The 25,216-nt window shown below is 41.9% G+C and overlaps 1 protein-coding gene across 2 annotated transcripts in view; it reads right to left on the reverse strand.

Moving 5' to 3' along the window:
* The window catches only part of LOC143784401 (fibrillin-2-like), a 254,227-nt gene that overhangs the window by 82,914 nt on the left and 146,097 nt on the right, over positions 1-25,216 (reverse strand). For both annotated transcript variants that reach the window (XM_077272616.1, XM_077272625.1), the window contains 2 exons: positions 9,436-9,633; positions 646-771 (listed from right to left, as the gene is read on the reverse strand). In XM_077272616.1, the coding sequence (XP_077128731.1) occupies positions 646-771; positions 9,436-9,633 (324 nt within the window). The remainder of the gene's footprint in view (positions 1-645; positions 772-9,435; positions 9,634-25,216) is intronic.

Below are 25,216 nucleotides of genomic sequence, written 5' to 3' on the forward strand. Positions count from 1 at the left end.
AGAGGTGAAAGCGCATGATGAGTACTAGGAAAAGGAGGGAAAAATGCTCAAAGAGCGACCTTTAATTAATGTCTAAGTTTGGGTTTAAATTCTTTTTTGGAATGTAGCGTCACTTTCTCCCTGCAGCTGCTGATCCAGTAATCCAACTAAACAATATTAATTGCCATTTACCTGCAGATTACCCTTATATCTGCAGGTAAATAGCATTTTTGCAGGTGACAGGCTCCCTTTAAAACTAAAACAATTTCATTACTTATTAATTATAGAAATAAGTTATTACCTATTGTGAGTTTCCATCATGTTAGCATTTACCTTCCAAGCTGTTAAATTGAAAAGTAAGCATCTCCTCAAATGGTGTAGCATTAGTCTAAGAATGATTAATAATCCGTACAGTGTAGCAATCCCCCTAGGAATAATATCCTAAATATATGACGGCACCATGGTGTGAGTATATGTGTATATTTTTAGCTGACCTCACCCCTTTGAACACATCGGTGTTCGAAGTAATCTGTTTGACATGTATTTATTCATGCCGGTGATTATAACCATGGGGAACTAGCACACAAGTAATCCATGTAGAGTGTTGTTATTGCAAAAATCACATTTCTCTACAACACAAAACATTTTCACTTAAAAACGTGTTACCTTCACACTTCTGTGAGGTTTCACTCTGTTTGTGGCCAGCTGGGCATTTACACTCGTAGGATCCCACGGTATTGATGCAGTTACCACCTTGGCACAGTCCAGGTATTGCTTGACATTCATCCACATCTGCAAAAAAAACCAAAACATGTTTTACACAAAAATATTCAACAATCCTCTTTTTTATGCTAAGATATATTGGTTTTAGTAAATGTATGAAACTTATAGCATAGTGGTGTACCACTACCAATAATCAACTAGAGTGACTTATGCAAGGATCTACAAATAACTATAGGATCCAGATTAAAAATGGTCTCTCCTTTAGGCAATGTGTTTTTGTTAGGGGTATACCCTATTACTAATAAGCTGATCGAAGGGTGTCCTGTGGCTGGAGCTATTGGGAGAACCCAAAAATAAAGCGCCCCCCCCCCAAACAAGTTGAATCTGTCTATTTTGGCTAGAACTAGCAGATGCATGCTGGGGTCTCCCAACTCTCCCCAACAAATGACTTTGGAAGAGACTATTTTGTTTTAGGGAAGATAGACAGCGTTATACCATTTCCCATTTTAAATACTAGTATATAAATTCTATAAATTTAGAATTCCCTTATAGGGTATGTATACTTTAGAATTTATAATGATTTGGTTTGTTTGAGGGTATATAAAGAATAATGTTAAAAATTACTACAGAAAGTAGGCTTTTTTATCCAAAAATTCAATTCTTAGCTTGGTTCTACACAGGGTCTGAGGACCAGTGCATTTGGAACAGATGAATATAACCAGATGTAGAGAACACCAGCAGGATTAAGTTTTGGATTACAACCTCAGCCAAATCTTGGCTGCTTTTTACACAAAGGTTTCTCTGTGTGTAACCTTCTGATAGAAAATGAAGGCAGTGTGTACTCATTAACGACAAAATGAACATGGTTTTCGGGATCCACAAGACTTTTTTGTGCTATGTGGGATCCTCATTATTATCCCAAGAGCATATATATGTATATATGTCTGTGTGTGTGTATATATACAGCACATACATACATATATATTTATATACACGCAGTGACATGTAAAAGTTTGGGCATTCCTGGTCAAAATGACTGTTATTGTGAACAGTTAAGCAAGCTGAAGATCAAATTTTCATCTTTTAGATTTTAAAAATGACAAAAAGGAAAATGGGTTGATACAAAATTTTGGGCACCCTGCATGGTTAGTACCTAGCAGCACCCCCTTTTGCAAGTATCCCAGCTTGTAAACGCTTTTTTATCCAGCCAAGAGTCTTTAAATTCTTATTTGAGGGATTTTTTTGGCTATATCTTTCTGAAGATCTTTTGCAGTCAAGAGGGGGTTCTGGTTTGCCTCTCTAGCTACCTCCGAGCAGCTCTCACTGAAAATTTGCTTGGCCTTCTAGATCTCCACTGTTCTTGTTAACTGCCATTTATTAATTACATTTTGAACTGAGGAAAGGACAACTTGAAATCGCTTTCCTATCTTCTTGTAGCCTTCTCCTGACTTGTGGGCCTCCACCATTTTCATTTTCAGAGCGCTAGGCAGCTGCTTAGAAGAACCCATGGCTGCTGTTTTTTGGCGCAAGGTTAGAAGAGACTAGGTTATTATATAGCTGGAAAATTTGCATCACCTGGCCTTTCCTAACGATGATGGTGAACAAACTATACCCCTAACAGGCTAATTAAGGTGTGAAACCTTGGTCAAAGTTATCTGAGCACACAAACCCCCATTCTCCTTTTTCTAATTTTTAAAATGTAAAAGATGAAAACATAAATATTTATTTTGCCTAAAATACAAAGAAAATGTGTCATCTTTAACTTTAGACCAGTTAGAGATCACACAGATATCTAGGTATATATGTATCCTAAACCGATTGCACAATTTTCTTTATTTTTATTGTCACAGTACATAATTGAGGTGAAGCGCATCGGGATTCCAGGAGAGAAAAGCATAGAAAAACGTGGAAGGACTGCTGTTACAAAGATAATACATGAGCAAAGTATCTCTAGTTTTCTGACCACCTAACTGAGCCGCAGCGCTGCACGAAAGCTTATGAACATGAAACACGTACTGGAGCCCTACTGACCTCACACTACTTGGAATCCACATCAGGACTAGGCACTTCCGCCATTGCTTTTTCAGATGACAGAATGTTCTGCCTTGCCAAACGTAATAGCCGCTATGCTTAAATGTGTTACTGAACCACATCACTTTGTAATTATTCGGTCTTTTCAAACAAAATGAAATTAAAAAAGCACAGTACAAAGAGAAACATTGTTCCCACAAATGTTGGAAAACATAATTGCAAACAACTGGTTGTTTCCATTCTGATTGAGAGCGTGTCTGACCCGCTCTGACTGCTATGCCCATTTGTGAATTGAAAATATGTAAACTTGTAAAAGAATTTTGGCAGCAGTAGACCCCTTAACATAAACATAATGGGGCCTAGGACAGGAATGACTGTGACGATGCTCTTGAATCGAAGGCCAAGATTTTAAAGCTCAATACTTCTATCGCTAAACTCGAAAAAATAGACAATGGCCTAACAACTACTGCATCATTCATGGGTTTATTAATAAGAGGGAGCAGGAATTCACTACACTCTATAACCAACTCATTTGGAATCAGTTAATATTGTAAAAAAGAATTAACTTGTTTAAAGGGAATCTGTCAGCAGGTTTTTGCTATGTAATCCGAGATCAGCATAATTTTGGGTAAGAGTGTCTGATACTAGCGATGTATCACTTACTGGGCTGCTTGGTGTAGTTTTGATAAAATCCCTGTTTTATCTGTTGAAGATGTAGCAGTGGTCATAATGCTAAACTGTGTATAACTCCACCCACACCCCTGATTGGCAACGTAATGTGTACAGTGTACAATGTCAGCAATCTGCCAATCAGTAGTTGGGGCAGGGTTACACAGATTAGCCTGACTGTCCTGCATATGAGACCTAGTCAGGCAGTGATAATCTTCTGCTGATTATATTGAAACTACAACACGCAGCCTAATAAGTTTGACATCCCTGTAATTAAGTTCTTTTTGCTGTGTATTACGCTGCTCACAGATTAAATAGCGGAAACCTGCTGACAGATTCCCCTTATTCCATATATACACTACCGTTCAAAAGTTTAGGGTCATTTAGAAATGTCCATATTTTTGAAAGAAAAGCACAGTTTTTTCCAATGAAGCTAACATTAAATGATTCAAAAATACACTCTATACATTGCTAATGTGGTAAATGACTATTCTAGCTGCAAACCTCTGGTTTGTAATGCAATATCTTCATAGGTGTATAGAGGCCCATTTCCAACAACCATCACTCCAGTGTTCTTATGGCACTTTGTGTTTGCTAACTGTGTAAGAAGGCTAATGGATGGTTAGAATACCTTTGAAAACCCTTGTGCAAGTATGTTAGCACAGCTGAAAACAGTTTGGCTGATTAGAGAGCCTATAAACCTGACCTTCCTTTGAGCTAGTTGAGAATCTGGAGCATTACATTTGTTGGTTCCATTAAACTCTCAAAATGTCCAGAAAAAAAGAACTTTCATGTGAAACTCGACAGTCTATTCTTGTTCTTAGAAATGAAGGCTATTCCATGTGAGAAATTGCCAAGAAACTGAAGATTGCAAAAAGTGCCCATCAAGGTAAACCAACTTATGGGAGGGGCTTCTGGAAGCATGGGGTGAATATATATATATAAATTCTATGGAATAATAAAAAAACATATAAGGGAACACTTTAACAACACAATGTAACTCCACGTCAATCACACTTCTGTGAGCTCAACCTGTCCAGTTATGAAGCAACATCAATTGTGAATCAATTTGTCCCGCAGTTGTCTAAATGGAACAGTCATAAATTCTAGGCAATTGACAAGATAACCCCTATAAAGGAGTGTTTCTGCAGGGAGTGACCACAGACAATTTCTCTGTTCTCATCCTTTTTGGCTGTTGTTTTGGTCACTTTTGCATTTTGCCATTGCTCCCACCCCTAGAGGTACTGCACTGTAGCGGGAGGCGGTGTCTACAACCCACAGAAGTTGCTCAGATAGCGCAGATCATCCAAATGGCACATCAATGCAAGATATGACAAGAAGCGTAGCTGTGTCTGTCAGCACAGTGTCCAGAGTATGGAGCAGATACCAGGAGACAGGCCAGTACACAAGAAGACATGGAGGGGGCTGTAGGAGGGCAACAACCCAGCAGCAAGACGGCTATTTCCATCTTTGTGCAAGAAGGAACAGGAGCAGCAGTGCCAGAGCACTGAAAAATGACCTCCAGCAAGCCACTACCACTAACATTCATGTGTCTGCTCAAACTGTCAGAAACAGACTCCATGAGGGTGGTATGAGGGCCCAACATCTACAAGTGGGTGTTGTGCTTACAGCCCAACACAGCGCAGAGTGATTGGCATTTGCCAGAAAACACCAAGATTGGCAGATTTCAAATTGGTGTCCTGTGCTCTTTACGGATGAGAGGAGGTTCACACTGAGCAAATGTGACAGACATGACAGAGTCTGGAGACACCATGGAGAAAGTTCTGCTGCCTGCAACATCCTCCAACATGATTGGTTTGGTAGTCAGTCAATTATGGTGTGGGGAGGCATTTCTTTGGAGGGCCGCACAGCCATCCATGTGGTAGCCAGAGGTACCCTGACTGCCATTAGTTATTGGGATGAGATCCCCAGACCCATTGTGAGACCATATGCAGGTGGGCCCTGGGTTCCTTCTGATGCATGACAATGCTAGGACTCATGTGGTTGAAGTGGGTCAGCAGTTCCTGCGTGATGAAGGCATTAATGCTATATACTGATTTGCTAGTTCCCCAGACCTGAATCCAAATCAAACACATCTGGGACATCTTGTCTCGTTCCATCCATCAATGCCACATTGCACCACAGACTGTCCAGGAGTTGACTGATGCTTTAATCCAGGTTTGAGAGGAGATTCTGCAGGAGAACATCTGCTGTCTCACCAAGAGCCCAGGCATTGTAGGGAGGTCATACAGGCACGTGAGGGTCGCACACACTATTGAGCTTCATTTCCCTATCTTGAGGTATTTCCACTGAAGTTGGATCAGCCTGTAATTAGATTTTCCACTTTGATCTTGAGTATCATTCCAAATCCACAACTCCATGGCATATTAATTTTAATTTACATAGATCATTTTTATGTTTAATTGTTCTCTACACATTCCACTGTGTAATGTATATAGATTTGCAACTGGAATATTTTATTCAGTGATATCTAGAATGTGGTAATATAGTGTGCCCTTTATTTTTTTGAGCAGATATACAGTATATATGTGTATATATATATATATATATATATATATATATATATATATATATATATATATATATATATATATATATATATATATATATATATCAGTAATTGAGCTTCAACTATACAGTGGGTACGGAAAGTATTCATACCCTTTTAAATTTTTCACTCTTTGTTTCATTGCAGCCATTTGGTAAATTCAAATAAGTTCATTTTTTTCTCATTAATGTACACTCTGTACCCCATCTTGACTGAAAAAAACAGAAATGTAGTAATTTTAGCAAATTTAATAAAAAAGAAAAACTGAAATGTCACATAATCACAAGTATTCAGCCCCTTTGCTCAGTATTGAGAAGAAGCTCATTTGAGCTAGTACAGTCATGAGTCTTCTTGGGAATGATGCAACAAGTTTTTCACACCTGGATTTGGGGATCCTCTGCCTTTCTTCCTTGCAGATCCTCTCCAGTTCTGTCAGGTTGGATAGTGAACGTTTGTGGACAGCCATTTTCAGGTCTCTCCAGAGATGCTCAATTGGCTTTAGGTCAGGGTTCTGGCTGGGCCAGTCAAGAATGGTCACAGAGTTGTTCTGAAGCCACTCCTTTGTTACACTATGGCTGGTCCGAACAACGAAAGCAATTGTTACCATCCACCTCTCGTGTCTCCCCTTTTTCCTCATAGTTTGTAAGCTTGCAAGCAGGGCCCTCATTCCTCTTGGTATCCGTTTTGATCTGTGTTTATTGTTATGCTGTAATGTATATTGTCTGTACAAGTCCCCTCTATAATGTAAAGTGCTGCGGAATATGTTGGCGCTATAAAAATACAAATTATTATTATTATTTGTTATTTTAGCTGTGTGCTTAGGGTCATTTTCTTGTTGAAAGGTGAACCTTTTGGCCAAGTCTGAGGTCCAGAGCACTCTGGAAGAGGTTTTCATCCTGGATATCTCTGTACCTGGCCGCATTCATGTTTCCTTCAATGACAACCAGTAGTCCTGTCCCTGCGGCTGAAAAATACCCCCATAGCATGATGCTGCCACCACCATGGCAGTGCCTGGTTTTCTCCACACATACCGCCTAGAATTATCACCAAAAAGGTCTATCTTCATCTCATCAGACCAGAGAATCTTATTTCTCATAGTCTGGGAGTCCTTCATGTGTTTTTTTTAGCAAACTCTATGCAGGCTTTCATATGTCTTGCACTGAGGAGAGGCTTCCATCGGGTCACTCTGCCATAAAGGCCCGACTGGTGAAGGGCTGCAGTGATATTTGACTTTGTGGAATTTTCTCCCATCTCCCTACTGCATCTCTGGAGCTCAGCCACAGTGATCTTGGGGTTCCTCTTTACCTCTCTCACCAAGGCTCTTCTCCCACTATTGCTCAGTTTGGCTGGACGGCCAGGTCTTGGAAGACTTCTGGTGGTCCCAAACTTCTTCCATTTAAGGAATATGGAGGCCACTGTGCTCTTGGTAACCTTTAGTACTGCTGAAATTCTGTTGTAACCTTGGCCAGATCTGTGCCTTGCCACAATTCTGTCTCTGAGCTCCTTGGCCGGTTCCTTTGACCTCATGATTCTCATTTGGTCTGACATGCACTGTGAGCTGTGAGGTCTTATATAGAGAGGTGTGTGCCTTTCCAAATCAGGTCCTATCAGTTTAATTAAACACAGCTGGACTCCAATGAAGGAGTAGAACCATCTCAAGGAGGATCACAAGGAAATGGACAGTATGTGACTTAAATATGAGTGCCTGAGCAAAGGGTCTGAATACTTATGACCATGTGATATTTCAGATTTTCTTTTTTATTAAATTTGCAAAAATTTCTACATTTCTGTTTTTTAGAGTCAAGATGGGGTACAGAGCGTACATTAATGTGAAAAAAATGTTTTTTGTTTTTTTTTAGTTTGCCAAATGGCGGCAATGAAACAAAGAGTGAAAAATTTGAAAGGGTCTGAATACTTTCCGTACACACTGTAGCTTAAAGTTTTACTATACTGTAAATGTGTGAATACTGGAGCCAGGTTCATTATTTCTGTATCTTTTCTGGTGATGGAATGTTCAAATAATTGGTAAAACATGCCTAGAAATGTCCTTTCCTCTGTAAAGTGTGTCTAAAAGGTGCAAATGAAATGACATTGACATTACAGGTTCAGGTGTGATGTTCATCACCTTCACTTCATTGGAAAGCAAGTACTGAGTTTTTTTTACAGAAGAATAATAGGAAATTTTGCTACACCAAAAGGCAAAGTCATTTTTTAACACATCAGCTACCTATTTTTACTTTTAAATGTATGGACATTGCAATAAAATTCTGTGCTTATGTTACTGAATGAATTTCACAGCCTCATACATTGACCTGTAAGTTCAGATGAAACAATAAAAAAGTGGGGTGAAAAACACCATTCTACTTCCAGTGATAATGTGTCAGTTTGGTCCCAAAACTGATATTTTTTTTTATTAAACAGAAATACAGTCAACGCGTTTCAAAGTCACACCAACCAACTTTTTCTGATGAAGGGGTCGGGTGTGACCCTGAAACGTGTTGACAGTATATCTGTTTAATAGAAAACGATCAGTTTTAGAACCCAACTTTCCATCATCATTGGCGTTTTTCTTGCCCCACATTTATATTGTTTGCTCTGAACTTGCATTCCTTTTTATGGACCAGACCGGCTCTGGAAGAAGGGTGGCCAGCAGCAACTTCCAACCCATTCCAAGGTTCTGAACACAACATTGCAAGGTGAGATGTGACACAAGTGGGTTAGAAGGAATTCACTTATTCTTAACTTAATATTCTGATATTTTGGCCTATTAAGCACTGTCCCATTTTATTATATAAGTCAGTATCTAGCATTAATACATCAGTATATCCTGGAAGAGGATGAGTATCTTCAAAATATGTTAAGATGGAGGTTTTTTATGTAGATTTTGGAGCAGATCAAAATCCACGTAAAATAACCCCTCCTTTAAAGACAACAACAGAGAACTCTAATTTGTACATGATAATACATTGAAGGGGTTATCCAAGGAGGGACTTAAAATTATTTTGTTGTTTTCCAAATGTCACCAACATGCTTACAAGGTGCTACAAAATACTTTACTCTACAAAAATGTAGCAACTTTTTGTGTTTTTACCCAAGCTTCGGCACTTAACCACTAAAAGTGGATGGGACTTATCAGGAGGGGGCATTACCTACACAGTGTGATAGAAAGTGGTGTAATTTATAGAGGTGGTGTACTCCAGTTCATGATTTAGTGACAGAAAGACAACCTTGATACCTTCCTTGACACTTCACCCACTTATTTCAGTAAAATTTTGAAATGATACATTTTAATGATGATACATTTTATGATATATGAAATGTTTCCTTGTAATGTTGATACTAATTATATGTTATAGAGAAGAATACAAAAAATAGGGCAATAAGTACAATATAAAGGGGCTCCAATATGGAGATAAATGTTGTATGCATTCATAATGAAATCTCGTACAGTCAGCCCATTTTACCTTGGCAGGCTCCAGTTCGGATATTTGGAATAAATCCTCTACGGCATGGATGTGGTTGAGCTGGACACATCTCACAGGGGTGACCCCAGGCACGGCCAATAGTAGCGCAACACAATGTCTTTGTGCACACAATACCACTAAGTTGTCCTTGACACATTTGGTTGCTGATTTGTGTAAAACATGGTCCAGTTCGGTAATCTGAAAACAATAAGAAAACAGCAGTGATATATGGTCCGACACCAATTTGATGGCGGCATGTCTTACTCAAAAGTTTACATTTGTGAAACTATGGCACTGAAGATCAGAAACATGGCCACTTACACAGTGCGTTAACTTTTATTTCTTATTAGGAAGTCACTTAGCAAATGACTTACGGAAATGCACTATATGGACACACATCTTAATCATCCCATTACTGCAGATAAACAAAATCCAGCCCCTAGCCATACAATCTGCTTCTACACAGATTTTTTAAAGAAATGGCTCGTTCTAAAGCACTCAAAATTCAGAATAGTAGTGTAATAGGATGCAACTGTTGTAACAAATCAGTTCGCGAAATCTCTTCTTTCCTAAATATTCCATGATCAACTGAGTGTTATTATTGAAAATTAACTTGTAAAGTGGGCTTGCTGAGCGCATAAAAATCATCAAACTTCTCCATCATGGTAGGACTATTGGAAATATTGCACATGGTCATGACAAGCCAACTGTCCAACCATAACTGGCATTGTATGAAGGATGTCATTCATGCCTGGGAAGGCATGATTTGAGGATACAAGACAGGATTTTTCTGGGGGAAGTGACGATCTACCAGATTTGTCCTGACTCAACAACATTAATACGGCACACAAAAAAGAATTCATTAGAATTCAGAAATGTACATGTTTAGTGCTGTAAAAGTGGTTTGGGACAGTAGGAAGTGGGAGAAACATAATCTTTGCTTTGAATGAAACTTTTAAATTGACAAATTTAAAGGGATTGCCCCTGATCGGTAACTCGTTACCTATCCCCAGACCCTGAGGGATCTGAAATGGTCAGTTAAAATGGCTATCTCTGACAGTCTTAAGACCCCAATACACAATAGTTAGCTGTTGGCCAAACAATCGTTTGACATATTGTTTGGCGGATAGCTATCTCTCCCAAATTCCCCATAAACAGGAATGTTCCTCTCAGTCAAGCATCCCTGTGTTCTCTATGAATCAAGCAGTGGATTTTCTCCTGAAGAGCAAAACAATCGTATGGCAGAAATCCAAAATGATCCTTTTCTTCCTGGTATTGTCAGCTGATGTTACCCTAATGTATATAGGGGCCTTACGATCTTAGGTGAGTTTCCAATGGACAGACTTAATAATCAGCAAGTTATCATCTATTCTCTAGATAGGTGATACTCTTACTAATTTGGGACAACCCTTTTAATCTGAAATAAAAAATAAAGTTAGCTCCTGAAGGAAAAAAATATTTTTTCTTACAAAGTGGTTGCTTCCTTCCAGGGCTGCTGGGCGGAGATGGAAAAGATCCCTCTCCAACGAGCACTTCATCGCATTCAAACAGTCCCTCACTACTTTCAAGAACACACTCGCCACAACAAAACAAACCTACTTTTCATCTCTCATATCCTCCCTGTCTTGCAACCCTACACAGTTATTCAACACCTTCAACTCTCTCCTCCGTCCCCCAGCACCTCCTCCCTCCCCATTCATCTCAGCTGAAGATTTTGCCTCATTTTTCAAGCAAAAGATTGAGAACATCAGACACAGTTTTAGTCGACAACCCCCAGAGCCCTTCCTCCCAACTACCCAGCCCTCCACCTCCAAAACCAACTTCTCCACTATTACAGAAGATCGACTCTCCACTCTACTCTCAAGATCACATCTCACCACCTGTGCACTTGACCCGATCCCTTCCCACTTCATCCCAAACCTCACCACAGTCTTCATCCCAACCCTAACCCATCTCTTTAACCTATCAATAACAACTGGTGTTTTCCCCTCAAGCTTTAAACATGCCTCAATCACACCTATCCTCAAAAAGCCCTTTCTTGACCCATCCTCTGTATCGAGCTATCGCCCTATATCACTTCTCCTCTATGCCTCAGAACTACTGGAACAACATGTCCATCTTGAACTGTCCTCTCATCTATCTTCCTGCTCCCTCTTCGACCGCTTACAATCAGGCTTCCGGTCACACCACTCCACTGAAACTGCCTTAACTAAGGTCACCAATGACTTATTAACCTCGAAGAGCAAGCGACACTACTCTATCCTCCTCCTCCTGGACCTGTCCTCTGCCTTTGACACAGTGGACCATTCCCTGTTGCTGCAGACCCTCTCATCCCTTGGCATCACAGACTTGGCTGTTGTGATTTTGCTTTTTGCTCCCTCTAGTGGTCATTAGTGATTTGACTCTGGAGCTTCTGTCTTTTCCTATATCCTCACCTGGGCCGTTAGTTCAGGGGCGTTGCTATATAAGCTCCCTGGACCTTCAGTTCAATGCCTGGCATCATTGAAATCAGAGCTAATCTGTTGTGCTCTTGTCCTATGATCCTGGTTCCTGTATTTCAAGCTAAGTCTGCTTCCGTGCTTTTTGCTTTTGTTTTGTTTGGTATTTTTGTCCAGCTTGTTCCAATCTGTATCCTGACATTTGCTGGAAGCTCTAGGGGGCTGGTGTTCTCCCCCCGGACCGTTAGACGGTTCGGGGGTTCTTGAATCTCCAGCATGGATTTTTATAGGGTTTTTGTTGACCAGATAAGTTATCTTGCTATATTCTGCTATTAGTAAGCTGGCCTCTCTTTGCTGAACCTGGTTCATTTCTGTGTTTGTCATTTCCTCTTACCTCACCGTTATTATTTGTGGGGGGCTTGTATCTTGCTTTGGGGTCCCTTTCTCTGGAGGCAAGAGAGGTCTTTGTTTTCTTCTCCTAGGGGTAGTTAGATTCTCCGGCTGGCGCGAGTCATCTAGCGATCCGTAGGCATGATCCCCGGCTACTTCTAGTGTTGGCGTTAGGAGTAGCTATTTGGTCAACCCAGTTACCACAGCCCTATGAGCTGGATTTTTGAATCTCGCAGACTTACACGTTCCTCTGAGACCCTGTCCACTGGGGTCATAACAGTATGCCAGGCCTTGATTAAATGTTTAATGCATTGCAGAAGTGGGATTATAAGAAAGAAAATTTTGAGGTTTTTTTTTCCCTCTCTCATTTTTTTTTTTTTTTTCTTTTCCCCTTTACCTCAGAGTGGCTTAAGCTTGCTGCAGACATGAATGTCCAGACCTTGATTACAAGTGTGGACCAGCTTGCCGCTCGTGTGCAGGGTATACAAGATTATGTTACCAGAAATCCTAGGTCTGAACCCAAGATTCCGATTCCTGAACTGTTTTCAGGAGACCGATTTAAGTTTAGGAATTTCAGGAATAATTGTAAATTGTTTTTGTCCCTGAAACCTTGTTCGTCTGGAGACTCTGCTCAACAAGTAAAAATTGTTATTTCATTCTTACGGGGTGACCCTCAAGATTGGGCTTTTTCGTTGGCGCCAGGAGATCCGGCATTGGCTGATATTGATGCGTTTTTTCTGGCGCTCGGTTTACTTTATGAGGAACCCAATCTTGAGATTCAGGCAGAGAAAGCCTTGCTGGCTATGTGTCAGGGCCAGGACGAGGCTGAGGTGTATTGCCAAAAATTTCGGAAATGGTCCATGCTGACACATTGGAACGAGTGTGCACTGGCCGCTAATTTTAGAAATGGCCTTTCTGAGGCCATTAAGAATGTTATGGTGGGTTTTCCCATTCCCACAGGTCTGAATGATACCATGTCCCTGGCTATTCAAATTGACCGGCGGTTGCGGGAGCGCAAAACCGCAAATTCCCTCATGTTGTTGTCTGAACAGACACCTGATGTGATGCAATGTGATAGAAAAACCGCAAATTCCCTCATGGTGTTGTCTGAACGGACACCTGATTTGATGCAATGTGATAGAATCCTGACTAGAAATGAGAGGAAAATTCATAGACGCCGGAATGGCTTGTGCTACTACTGTGGTGATTCTACACATGTTATCTCAGCATGCTCTAAACGTATATCTAAGGTTGTTAGTCCTGTCACCGTTGGTAATTTGCATCCTAAGTTTATTCTGTCTGTAACTTTGATTTGCTCACTGTCATCTTTTCCTGTCATGGCGTTTGTAGATTCAGGTGCTGCCCTGAGTCTTATGGATCTCTCATTTGCTAAGCGCTGTGGTTTCATTCTTGAACCATTAGAAAATCCTATCCCTCTTAGGGGTATTGATGCTACGCCATTAGCAGAAAATAAACCGCAGTATTGGACACAGGTTACCATGTGCATGACTCCTGAACACCGCGAGGTGATACGTTTTCTCGTTCTACATAAAATGCATGATTTGGTTGTTTTGGGGCTGCCATGGTTACAGACCCATAATCCAGTCCTTGACTGGAAGGCTATGTCAGTGTCTAGTTGGGGCTGTCGTGGTATTCATGAGGATTCCCTGCCTGTGTCTATTGCTTCTTCTACGCCTTCGGAAGTTCCGGAGTATTTGTCTGACTATCAGGATGTCTTTAGCGAGTCCAGGTCCAGTGCATTGCCTCCTCATAGGGAATGTGACTGTGCAATAGATTTGATTCCAGGCAGTAAATTTCCTAAGGGAAGACTGTTTAATCTGTCGATACATGAACATACCGCTATGCGTTCATATATCAAGGAGTCTCTGGAGAAAGGACACATCCGTCCGTCTTCTTCCCCTCTTGGTGCGGGATTCTTTTTTGTGGCTAAAAAGGACGGATCTTTGAGGCCTTGTATTGGCTATCGGCTTTTAAATAAGATCACTGTCAAATTTCAGTATCCTTTGCCGCTGTTGTCTCACTTGATTGCCCGGATTAAAGGTGCCAAGTGGTTTACCAAGATAGACCTTCGTGGTGCGTACAACCTTGTGCACATTAAGCAAGGGGATGAATGGAAAACCGCATTCAATACGCCCGAAGGTCATTTTGAGTACTTGGTGATGCCTTTTGGGCTCTCTAATGCCCCTTCAGTTTTTCAGTCCTTTATGCATGACATTTTTCGGAACTATCTGGATAAATTTTTGATCGTTTATCTGGATGATATTCTGTTTTTTTCTGATAATTGGGACTCGCATGTGGAGCAGGTCAGGATGGTCTTTAAAATTTTGCGTGAAAATTCTTTGTTTGTCAAGGGCTCAAAGTGTCTTTTTGGTGTACAGAAGGTTCCCTTTTTGGGGTTCATTTTTTCCCCTTCTGCTGTGGAAATGGACCCAGTCAAGGTCCGAGCTATTCTTGATTGGACTCAGCCCTCGTCAGTTAAGAGTCTTCAGAAGTTCTTGGGTTTCGCTAACTTCTACCGTCGTTTTATCGCTAACTTTTCTAGCATTGTGAAACCTTTGACGGATATGACCAAGAAGGGCTCCGATGTGGTTAATTGGGCTCCTGCTGCCGTGGAGGCTTTCCAGGAGTTGAAACGTCGGTTTACTTCGGCGCCTGTTTTGTGCCAGCCTGATGTCTCGCTTCCCTTTCAGGTTGAGGTGGATGCTTCAGAGATTGGAGCAGGGGCCGTTTTGTCGCAGAGAGACCCTGATTGCTCTGTTATGAGACCTTGCGCCTTTTTCTCTAGGAAGTTTTCGCCTGCGGAGCGAAATTATGATGTGGGCAATCGGGAGTTGTTGGCCATGAAATGGGCATTTGAGGAGTGGCGTCATTGGCTCGAGGGTGCTAAGCATCGTGTGGTGGTCTTGACTGATCACAAAAATCTGATGTATCTCGAGTCTGCTAAACGCCTGAATCCTAGACAGGCCCGCTGGTCATTGTTTTTCTCCCGTTTTGACTTTGTTGTCTCGTATTTACCAGGTTCAAAAAATGTGAAGGCCGATGCTCTTTCCAGGAGCTTTGTGCCTGATGCTCCTGGAGTCGCTGAACCTGTTGGTATTCTTAAGGATGGTATTATCTTGTCAGCTATTTCTCCAGATCTGCGACGTGTGTTGCAGAGATTTCAGGCTGATAGGCCTGATTCTTGTCCACCTGACAGACTGTTTGTGCCTGATAAGTGGACCAGCAGAGTCATTTCCGAGGTTCATTCCTCGGTGTTGGCAGGTCACCCAGGAATTTTTGGCACCAGAGATCTGGTGGCCAGATCCTTTTGGTGGCCTTCCTTGTCTAGGGATGTGCGGTCATTTGTACAGTCCTGTGGGACTTGTGCTCGAGCTAAGCCTTGCTGTTCTCGTGCCAGCGGGTTGCTCTTGCCCTTGCCTGTCCCTAAGAGACCTTGGACACATATCTCCATGGATTTCATTTCTGATCTTCCGGTGTCTCAAGGCATGTCTGTTATCTGGGTGATATGTGATCGCTTCTCCAAGATGGTCCATTTGGTTCCTTTGCCTAAGCTGCCTTCCTCTTCCGATCTGGTTCCTGTGTTTTTCCAGAACGTGGTTCGTTTGCACAGCATCCCTGAGAATATTGTGTCAGACAGAGGATCCCAGTTCGTTTCCAGATTCTGGCGATCTTTTTGTAGTAGGATGGGCATTGACTTGTCGTTTTCGTCTGCTTTCCATCCTCAGACTAATGGACAGACGGAGCGAACTAATCAGACTTTGGAGGCTTATTTGAGGTGTTTTGTCTCTGCTGATCAGGACGATTGGGTGACCTTCTTGCCGTTGGCTGAGTTTGCCCTTAATAATCGGGCTAGTTCCGCCACCTTGGTTTCGCCGTTTTTCTGCAACTCTGGTTTCCACCCTCGTTTTTCTTCGGGTCATGTGGAACCTTCTGACTGCCCTGGGGTGGATTCTGTGGTGGATAGGTTGCAGCGGATCTGGAATCTTGTGGTGGACAACTTGAAGTTGTCGCAGGAGAGGGCTCAGCGCTTTGCAGACCGCCGCCGCGGTGTGGGTCCCCGACTACGTGTTGGGGATTTGGTGTGGCTTTCTTCCCGCTTTGTTCCTATGAAGGTTTCCTCTCCCAAATTTAAACCTCGTTTTATTGGTCCTTACAAGATATTGGAAATCCTTAATCCTGTATCCTTTCGCCTGGATCTTCCTGTGTCGTTTGCTATCCACAACGTGTTTCATAGGTCCTTGTTGCGGCGGTACGTTGTGCCTGTGGTTCCTTCTGCTGAGCCTCCTGCTCCGGTGTTGGTCGAGGGCGAGTTGGAGTACGTGGTGGAGAAGATCTTGGATTCTCGTCTCTCCAGGCGGAGGCTTCAGTACCTGCTATGGTCAGGAAGATAATTCCTGGGTGGTCGCCTCTGATGTTCATGCGGCCGATTTAGTTCGTGCCTTTCACGCCGCTCGTCCTGATCGCCCTGGTGGTCGTGGTGAGGGTTCGGTGACCCCTCACTAAGGGGGGGGTACTGTTGTGATTTTGCTTTTTGCTCCCTCTAGTGGTCATTAGTGATTTGACTCTGGAGCTCCTGTCTTTTCCTATATCCTCACCTGGGCCGTTAGTTCAGGGGCGTTGCTATATAAGCTCCCTGGACCTTCAGTTCAATGCCTGGCATCGTTGAAATCAGAGCTAATCTGTTGTGCTCTTGTCCTATGATCCTGGTTCCTGTATTTCAAGCTAAGTCTGCTTCCGTGCTTTTTGCTTTTGTTTTGTTTGGTATTTTTGTCCAGCTTGTTCCAATCTGTATCCTGACATTTGCTGGAAGCTCTAGGGGGCTGGTGTTCTCCCCCCGGACCGTTAGACGGTTCGGGGGTTCTTGAATCTCCAGCGTGGATTTTTATAGGGTTTTTGTTGACCAGATAAGTTATCTTGCTATATTCTGCTATTAGTAAGCTGGCCTCTCTTTGCTGAACCTGGTTCATTTCTGTGTTTGTCATTTCCTCTTACCTCACCGTTATTATTTGTGGGGGGCTTGTATCTTGCTTTGGGGTCCCTTTCTCTGGAGGCAAGAGAGGTCTTTGTTTTCTTCTCCTAGGGGTAGTTAGATTCTCCGGCTGGCGCGAGTCATCTAGCGATCCGTAGGCATGATCCCCGGCTACTTCTAGTGTTGGCGTTAGGAGTAGCTATTTGGTCAACCCAGTTACCACAGCCCTATGAGCTGGATTTTTGAATCTCGCAGACTTACACGTTCCTCTGAGACCCTGTCCACTGGGGTCATAACACTTGGCCCTATCCTGGATCTCGTCATACCTAACTGACCAGACATTCAGCTTCTTCCACTCACACACTACCTCCTCACCTCGCCCCCTATCTGTCAGAGTCCCGCAAGGTTCAGTTCTAGGGCTCCTGCTCTTCTCCATTTACACTTTTGGCCTGGGACAGCTCATAGAATCTCACGGTTTTCAGTATCATCTCTATGCTGATGACACACAGTTCTACATCTCTGGACCAGATATCACCACCCTACTAACCAGGATCCCTCAATGTCTATCCACTATTTCATCTTTCTTCTCCGCTAGATTTCTAAAACTTAATAGGGACAAAACAGAATTCATTGTCTTTCCCCCATCTCACGCGACCCCGCAACGAACCTATCCATTACAGTAAACGACTGGCCACTCTCCCCAGTCCCAAAAGCTCGCTGTCTCGGGGTAATCCTTGACACTGATCTCTTCTTCAAACCGCATATCCAGCCCTTTCCACTTCCTGCCGCCTTCAACTCAAAAATATTTCACGGATCCGTACATTCCTAAACCAACAATCTGCAAAAACCCTAGTCCATGTCCTCATCATCTCCCGCCTCGACTACTGTAACCTCCTGCTCTGTAGCCTCCCCTCGAACACTCTCACACCCCTCCAATCTATTCTAAACTCTGCTGCCTGACTAATCCACCTGTCCCCCGCGCTATTCCCCAGCCTCTCCCCTCTGTCAATCCCTTCACTGGCTCCCCATTACACAGAGACTTCAGTACAAAAGCCTAACCATGACATACAAAACCATCCACAACCTGTCTCCTCCATACATCTGTGACCTCGTCTCCCGGTACTTTCCTGCACACAACCTCCGATCCTCACAAGATCTCCTTCTCTACTCCCCTCATCTCCTCTTCCCACAATCACATACAAGATTTCTCTCGCGCATCACCCCAACTCTGAAACGCTCTACCGCAACATATCAGACTCTCACCTTCCATTGAAACCTTCAAAAAGAACCTGAAGACCTACCTCTTCCGGCAAGCCTACAACCTGCAGTAACCACCGATCGACCAAACTGCTGCACGACCAGCTCTATCCTCACCTACTGTATCCTCACCCATCCCTTGTAGATTGTGAGCCCTCGCGGGCTGGGTCCTCTCTCCTCCTTTACCAGTTGTGACTTGTATTGTTTCAAGATTATTGTACTTGTTTTTATTATGTATACCTCTCCTCACATGTAAAGCGCCATGGAATAAATGGCGCTATAATAATAAATAAATAATAAATAACACAACAATTGTAGTCTTTCTGCGAAAAAATTGGGTGCACGCAACCCAGTAGACCACAGTCCTGAATGTTCACCATGTATAAATCAGGAGAAATAGGAATGAAGCAGCTCTAAAAATGACGTCTCCAAACTGTGCACTCAGAACTACGATGCAACGTTTTGGCTTCATTACAGTACAAGCAGTTTGATCAAGGCATCTTGGATTTGAGTGCACTGGTCAGAGACGTCATTTGGAGCACTGCTTTATTCCTTTTTTTTTCCTATCTAATACCATGTTCCTGCATCTTTACTGCATCTTTAATACTAACACATTCTAAAGCTCCTGGACTCTATCCAACAAAAACAATGGTGATTTAATGAATAGGAAAAGATATAAATGCACGTAACTGGTATGTCTCGTATATATATTTTATTTTCCTTAATCAAGAGAAAGGAATTTTAAGTGGCTGTTAGACATTGCATTTGTCGTATGTCTAGTAATGCAGTTCCTCTTGTCTTATTAGGACTTCACGGAAAAGAGTTAGTCTAAGCAGGAAAAGCCCTAGAGAAAACTATAGGGGAGGGGGTTGTTGCGCTTTCCTGCTATCAGTTCACCATGGTAGCAATTCCCAGGACTATATTAATTGGGTAGTAAAATATCCCAGATGTAGAAGCACAGCGATTCCCTCACAGTTTCCCTCCCCCCTTCAATCAGTGTTTAACACTGAGCTCATGCCATTGAGGGACTATGGTATAGAAGTCTGTGACCGCATCCAGGCTTCGATGGCATACATTGCACTAGCACATCTGGGATCCTTCAAGCAGTGTAGCACTTAAACATCATCAGGAATGCATGAAGAAGTGCATTTTTGAACCTCCAGAAGATTGATAGCACATTCTGTTATGGAATCTATTGTCTTACGATATTCCCACATCTATCCTCAGGAATGGTTCATAGCAAAATACTACCATCCAGACTAGGGTTCAGTTTTTTTTTTTCTATTGAGGCCCCACCAACTACAGTATGGAGATGCCTGGGTCTCATTAGTGGTCAAAGTCCATGCCAGAGTAAAAAATATTGCTCCATTTTTATTTCATTTAATAAAGCCAGTTTATTTCCAAAAAGAGTCAATCATGTTGCTAAAACAAAGATAGCAATACCCATGCATGAACTCATGTGTATGAAGGCCTTTAGAGAGGCCCACCTCACATTTTATAGAAGCTGATATTTATATATTTTACAGCCCAATTAATTCCACAGCGCTTTACAGACATGATTATCACTGTTCCCATTGGGGTTCCTAATCTAAATGCACTTTCAGCATACAATTTCAGAGGAAATCCACACAAGAATGGGGAGAACATACAAGCTCCTTAATGAGATTTGAACCTTGGAGCGCAGCACTGCAAAGCAACAATCTCCACCACTGAACCATTGCACCGCAGACTACACTGGGTACGGACAATGTTCGGTCATCAAATTAATAACTTTGCATATTCTGCACTTAGACTCCTACCAGTTACTGTATGTAATGTTTTAGCAATCGTTCTGAAGAGAAGTGGTAAAAGAAACTAAAAATATATTTGATTGTGCCAATTTAATATTTTTTATTAGGCTGCCAAAACTAAATATGTGAGAGTGACTACTGTTTTCTATGGAGTAAGCCTGGGTAAAGGCTGTATGTGGAGTTTGGAAGGAATTTTTTCCCTAAGGGAAGAGTCAGACTGCCGTATAACTCAGACAAGGATTGCAATGCAATGCTTGGACTGGCCATCAGCTCTCCCAATCCGAGTGTGAAAGTTGCATAGAAGTACATCCGGTCATGCTCTGGAAGGGAGAGCCTCCAGCCAGTCCATACATTGCGTTGTGATCCTCGTCCGAGTTATACGGCAGTATGACTATTCCCTAATTGGAAGTTATTAGTGTCTGCCCCATCATGGTTTTCCCTTTCTCTGGATCAACATGTTAGGCTATAGGATGAACTTGATGGACTTAAGTTGGCCTTGAACCTAAAAACTATAGTAACTATGACATAAACAAAGAGTAGGACAAAGAGGGGCCAATAGTCAAAGCACAATTTTGCTTGCCCTTTTAGTTATAGTTGACTTAGATCCTATGAATATCACTAATGGATAGTCCCTGCCCATGCTAAAATACTTATTAACTGCCATCTTCTTTTGTTCACTGCTGGTTGTTATTGCTCCTGTGTTTGCCGAGCAGACCAGAAGTCACTTCTAAATGTAAGTCTATGAAAGCCAGAACAAGGCACTCCTAGACTTACATTGAGATTTTGTGTCTGATTGGTCAGAAGCTGCGCTAATAAGATGGCAGAACCGGACTGGAGCTGTACCCAAAACAGCAAAAGATGGTAGCTGGTATTACCAGGGTTAGGGAGCACGCATTAGTGATTCCACTCCGGTAGTGACATAAAAAAACACCACCGGAGTGGTGCTTTAACATTTTTCAATATCAGACAGAACAACCTTAGGCATTGTGCACATGGAGTCTTTTTGCAGTGTTTTGGAGCAGAACATCTACATTTTTTAGGTGTTTAGAGTAGGATTATTAGAGTTTTTGCTCAGTTTCTGCTCCAACACTTCCTAAAAATACTCTGCGTGCACATAAGCCTTGGGAGTTTGCAGAAATGTTTCTTGTACATAATTTCAAGGAATTTAACAATGGGCCATGCCATCGAAACACCGGTAACACAATATACTGTAATTTATGCTCCTGTCTCTACTTTTCAAATGTATAATAATGGTGTCTCCATATGTCCAAACACACTCTTTGACAACTTGAAAGGACACTATGAAGTAAGTGTGGCTTGTTATTGATGGAAATCAGACCTGGAGTCATTTGAACTATGTATGACATAAGAGTAATTATCCCCGTCTTTGTTCTAAAGTGTAAAATAAATACATGGAGAGCTATTTACATTATGCGAGGTCAGATCAATCAGCATTCATGTTTCCCCAGCAATAGAGGAAGGATACAATCATCTGTTACTGATCTTTCAAGCATTTTTCCATGTGCGCAAAAATATCACTATGTATTTGGACTTTGTATTTGTTTTTAATGTGTCTGATCATCAGCAGTCAGCTGGATGTCCATAACGTTACAGCAGATGAGGCAGAGTCAAGGGACTCAATGGTGGATCTCTATAATAGGATTAGGTCGTGGTGGATGAAAGCACGTTTTCATCATGGATGTCCCATTTTACATTGTTTTGAAAAGTTCCTGATGGCAACTGTGATCAAATGGTGTCAGAATTTCAGAAGCTATCAAGTAATGCGTTGTCACAGCCTTACGTAGGAGGGAGCTTCCTACGTAAGGCTATACTGTATATGTGTTGGCATATAACTACCATAGTTATGCGTCAGTCTGACTGGTTCAGTATACTAGCTAAGCCGGCCAAAGATGACCGGGCTGTAATCAGACAATCCAAACACTTTCGAAAATAAAAGTCAACCAGTGAGTTTCCCTATTCTTCATTCCACTGACATCTTGTCGATGGAGTGTCGGGAGACCCACTACAACTAGATGGTCACCCAGCCCACTAAAATAACCAGGTTTGATTGACTTTTATCTAATGTTGTATGGGGGCCTACACACAAAATTTAGCGCTAGTTTTCTTGGAGAAATGAGTATGTGGCGATGTATTCACTAAATAATACAAAGCTATGAGTGAAAGCAGCCATATTTTATATTCTGCATTAATACTATTCATGGCTTCATTATAAAAGGCCATTTGTGTTTTGTTTTTGTGGAAATTTAATGTGATGTGAAACAGAATTTAAATGAGCTTCAGACATAATTGTGTTGTAGGGGATCCTATACTGATACACAAGCCAATTGTTGAATTCCTCGAGTTCTATGGTTGTTTATGGTAGATGTCAAAGTGATACAATATGTACGGGGTATATCCATGGTTGCAGTCTTGTATTTTTTATATTCTGTACTTGTGTATCACAGTAATAAAGGATTACTGTGCAGTAAATGTGTACAGGAGATCAGCCAATATAATCATTTCTATCCAATCTATCATTTACTATATATACACATACATTTCAAACATGTAGCAGTCTAAACATTTTGAATCTATCATGTAGCGATATTCGCACACCATCCTTCATGCTATATGCAATGGCTCAAAATATGTTTAAACATCTGTTCATATAATTCTAATTCATTATCATTAATTGCAATATGCTACTGTATGACCCTCCGCTGTGTGCACTCAGTAAAACTAGCCACTGAGATGATAGGTTGAAACGAAACACGTCCTACTGCTGTCCATTCATCTTAGAGATTGATTACTAACAACACGTTGACAACGCTGTGTTTTCAGCCTGGTTCTGAAATACTATGGTCCTGAGTCATCATTTGCAATTTTTTGGAAGTCACTTTTTTTTTATTTTGTGGTATTTCCCCCAAATTCTTCAAGATTGCACACACAGTTCAAAAAATTGGCACAAAATCAAAAATGCTTTTTTTTGTGTTTTACCAGTTTTTGTGATTTTATAGCACCAAAAAATGGTACATTTTTAAAAGTTTGCCTAAGAATGTGTCAAATTGAAAACTCAGCCAGAAACCTTACTCCAGAGGTTAGGTGACTGAACAAAGGGGTAACGTATCTCCTTGTGGTGAGGGACATGCTAGTGTAAGGAGACTTTCAATGCTCCTCTGAGAAATTAAATATGCAGATTGTTTCTTCGAAGTGAAAGAGCACTGGAAGTCTAGTCAAACCCATTGGAAGTAGCAATCCTAAAAGTCACTATTGACACTTTAACAAACCTTTGAGGAGCATTGCGTGGCCTATAAGTCTCCTTATGCATGTCAGGCATTTTAATCTCCACAAGGAGAGACGTTACTCCTTACAAACTAGTCAGAGACCTCTCATACAGCCAAATCAGATCACATGCTTTGCACTGTGGGGTCCCTGAAACACACATCTGCAAATTGAGTTTCTGGTTTGGCTTTTACCCTAAGGGTACCGTCACACAGTGCCATTTTCATCACTACGACGGCACGATTCGTGACGTTGCAGCGTCGTATGATTATCGCTCCAGCGTCGTAGACTGCGGTCACACGTTGCAATACACGGCGCTGGAGCGATAATTTCATGACGTATTTGTGATGTAGAAGCCGTTGGTTACTGTGCGCACATCGTATACAACCTGTGTCACACGATGCAATCATGCCGCCACAGCGGGACACTAGACGACGAAAGAAAGTTTCAAACGATCTGCTACGACGTACGATTCTCAGCGGGGATCCGGATCGCAGTAGCGTGTCAGACACAGCGATATCGTAACGATATCGCTAGAACGTCACCAATCGGGTCCTGTCGTAGCGATGAAAATGGCACTGTGTGACGGTACCCTTAGTCATGCAGCAAGATTAAGGGTCAATATTGACTTTTAGGATTGCTACTTCCAATAGGTGGCACGATACTTCAGGTCCTCTTCATCTCTGAAGAGGCAATTTGCATAAGAATAAGAATCTGACTAAAACACATGTAAAGTTATCGAGAAACAAAAATAATTAAAAAAAACAACTTAAAAAGTTGTGGGAAATGTATGGAGAAGAACATGCAGATACAAAAATCACTGAAAAAGAAGAAAATGACTCCAGAAAAGTGAATGAACAACAATGATGACTTGAGGCGTGTATGTTTTTGACACTTATATTCCTTTTAGAGTGGTATAAGTAATAATGTACACTGCTCAAAAAAATAAAGAGAACACTTAAACAACACAATGTAACTCCAAGTCAGTCACACATCTGTGAAATCAACCTGCTCAGTCATGAAGCAACACCATCTGTAAATCAATTTCTCTTGCTGTTGTGCACAATGGAACAGACAACAGGTGGAAGGATAGACAATTAGCAAGACAACCCCTATAAAGGAGTGGTTCTGCAGATGGTAACCACAGACCATTTCTCTATTCTGATCCTTTTTGTCTGTTGTTTTGGTAACTTTTGCAATTTGTCTACAACCCACAAAAGTTGCTCAGGTAGTGCAGCTCATCCAAGATGGCACATCAATACGAGCTGTGGCGAGAAGGGAAGCTGTGTCTGTCAGCACAGTGTCCAGAGCATGGAGCAGATACCAGGAGACAGGCCAGTACACCAGGAGATATGGAGTGGGTCATAAGATGGCAACAAACCAGCAGCAGAACCGCTACCCCCTCCTTTGTGCAAGGAGGAATAGGAGGAGCTGTGCCAGAGCCCTGCAAAATGACCTCCAGCAGGCCACTAACATCCATGTGTCTGCTCAAACTGTCAGAAACAGACTCCATGAGGGTGGTATGGAGGCCAATGTCCACTAGTGGGTGTTGTGCTTAGAGCCCAACACCATGCAAGGCGATTGGCATTTGCCAAAGTACATCAAGATTGGCATATTCGACATTGGCGTCCTGT

The sequence above is a fragment of the Ranitomeya variabilis genome, chromosome 1, assembly GCF_051348905.1.
Source record: "Ranitomeya variabilis isolate aRanVar5 chromosome 1, aRanVar5.hap1, whole genome shotgun sequence".
In the NCBI taxonomy this organism is placed as follows: Eukaryota; Metazoa; Chordata; class Amphibia; order Anura; family Dendrobatidae; genus Ranitomeya; species Ranitomeya variabilis.